Source organism: Mesitornis unicolor, unplaced genomic scaffold (genome assembly GCF_000695765.1).
Source record: "Mesitornis unicolor isolate BGI_N332 unplaced genomic scaffold, ASM69576v1 scaffold33004, whole genome shotgun sequence".
Classification (NCBI taxonomy): domain Eukaryota; kingdom Metazoa; phylum Chordata; class Aves; order Mesitornithiformes; family Mesitornithidae; genus Mesitornis; species Mesitornis unicolor.
The window spans coordinates 9,711-11,228 of NW_010179971.1; the positions used below are offsets into that span (position 1 = coordinate 9,711).

The 1,518-nt window shown below is 63.2% G+C and overlaps 1 protein-coding gene across 1 annotated transcript in view; it reads right to left on the reverse strand.

Moving 5' to 3' along the window:
• The window catches only part of PLBD2 (phospholipase B domain containing 2), a gene marked incomplete at its 5' end in the record, with an annotated part of 3,289 nt that extends 2,009 nt beyond the window's left edge, over positions 1–1,280 (reverse strand). Inside the window, 4 exons of the mRNA XM_010182966.1 lie at positions 78–106; positions 395–495; positions 929–1,087; positions 1,187–1,280. Coding sequence (XP_010181268.1) covers positions 78–106; positions 395–495; positions 929–1,087; positions 1,187–1,280 — 383 coding nt within the window. The remainder of the gene's footprint in view (positions 1–77; positions 107–394; positions 496–928; positions 1,088–1,186) is intronic.
• Positions 1,281–1,518: the final 238 nt, after the last annotated feature.

Sequence of the window (1,518 nt, forward strand, 5' to 3'; positions counted from 1 at the left end):
CTGCAGCAGGCTGGGGGACACGAGACATGGGGTATCAGGGGCGGGACACCCCAGCTAGAGCTGTTCCTCCATCACACCCCGGTGCAGGCGCAAGCACCCCAGCAGCCTGAGAATGGAAAAAGGATGAGCACAGCAGTGGGGAAACTAAGGCAAGGGGCTGCAGTGGGCCTTGGGGGGACCCACCACGCAGCCCACGGTGCTGCGGAGGAGAACCTTGGCTCCATCCTGTCCCCACAGCAGAGGACGAGTACCCAAAGAAGGTGGGTGAGGGGGACTGGGAGCAGACCTGGGTGTCTCTGCACATCCATGAATTGTCCCCATGCACCCTGCAAGAAGCACCCCAACCCCTGAGGCGATCACCCCGCATCGTCATCACCTCTGAGAAGGAGCTTACAGGAAGCCAAAGGGCGAGAGGGTGAACCTGCCCCGGGGAAAGTCCACGCGTCCATTGTAGCTGTCCTCCAGGCCCTTCAGCTGCAGCAGCGCCAGGTGCACCTGGGAGACAAGGGACAGATCTGGCATTTGGCTCCCACAGGACGAGGCGTGAGGGGTTTCGGGGGGGGAAGGGCTTTCCCCTTCCTCTGGGGATGCAGTAGATCCGGTGGGTCCCAGCATGGAGGAGGCAGCAGGGAGGGCAAGTGTTGCCGTCAGCAGGGCCATGACTCAGCACCAGTGGCCAGTGGGGGTTGAGCCCCCCCCTGTGCACCACAACAGCGGTACGTGAGGCTCCAGCATGGAGAAGGTCACGAGTCCCCTCTGGTCACCCAGGGGAGGAGGATCCATGGCAGCAATATCCTTGTCATCCCACCTGGAGCGCAGCCAGGACCCCAGGCATCCCTCGCTGCCGTCCCCTCCTCTCAATTAAAAGTCCAATTAGCCCAGAGGGATGTCAAGGGGTTCACCCTGTGTGAGAGTACCCCTTCCTCACCTGGTGCCAGTACTCGGGGTCCTCCCCCGTGGCCATCTGCTCCTCCATCCAGCCCAGGTTGGCCTCCAGGTAGTCCCGCAGCTTCTCGCAGTACTCGCTCTCGTACTTGAAGGGGCCGCAGTAGCCCACCATGGTGTTCATCCAGTGCATGTACATCAGCTGGGGGACATGGCAGCGGTGTCACCGGTGGCGGTCAGCCTAGGCAAGGGACCCTGTTGCACCCCTTGTGAACCTGGTTTGGGAGGGGTCTCCCCTTACCTGCTCGGAGACGGCAGCCTCGGCCAGCCCTGCAGCGTAGGCCTGCAGGGTGTCATTGTACGAGGCGTTGGTGGCCACCTCCAGGAAGGCCCAGCTGGGGGGACAGGGGCACCAGTGGGACATGGGCACAGGGGGAACATGGATGGGACATGGGCATGGTGGGGGACACGAGTGGGACGTGGACACGGGTAGGGCACGGGGGGAGACACAGGTGGGACATGAGTGGGACAATGGGCACGGGGGGACATGGGCACGGGAGGGACAAGGACATGGGGCACACACGAGAGACACATGGTCACTGGGGGGACATGGGCATGGGTGGGACACGGGTA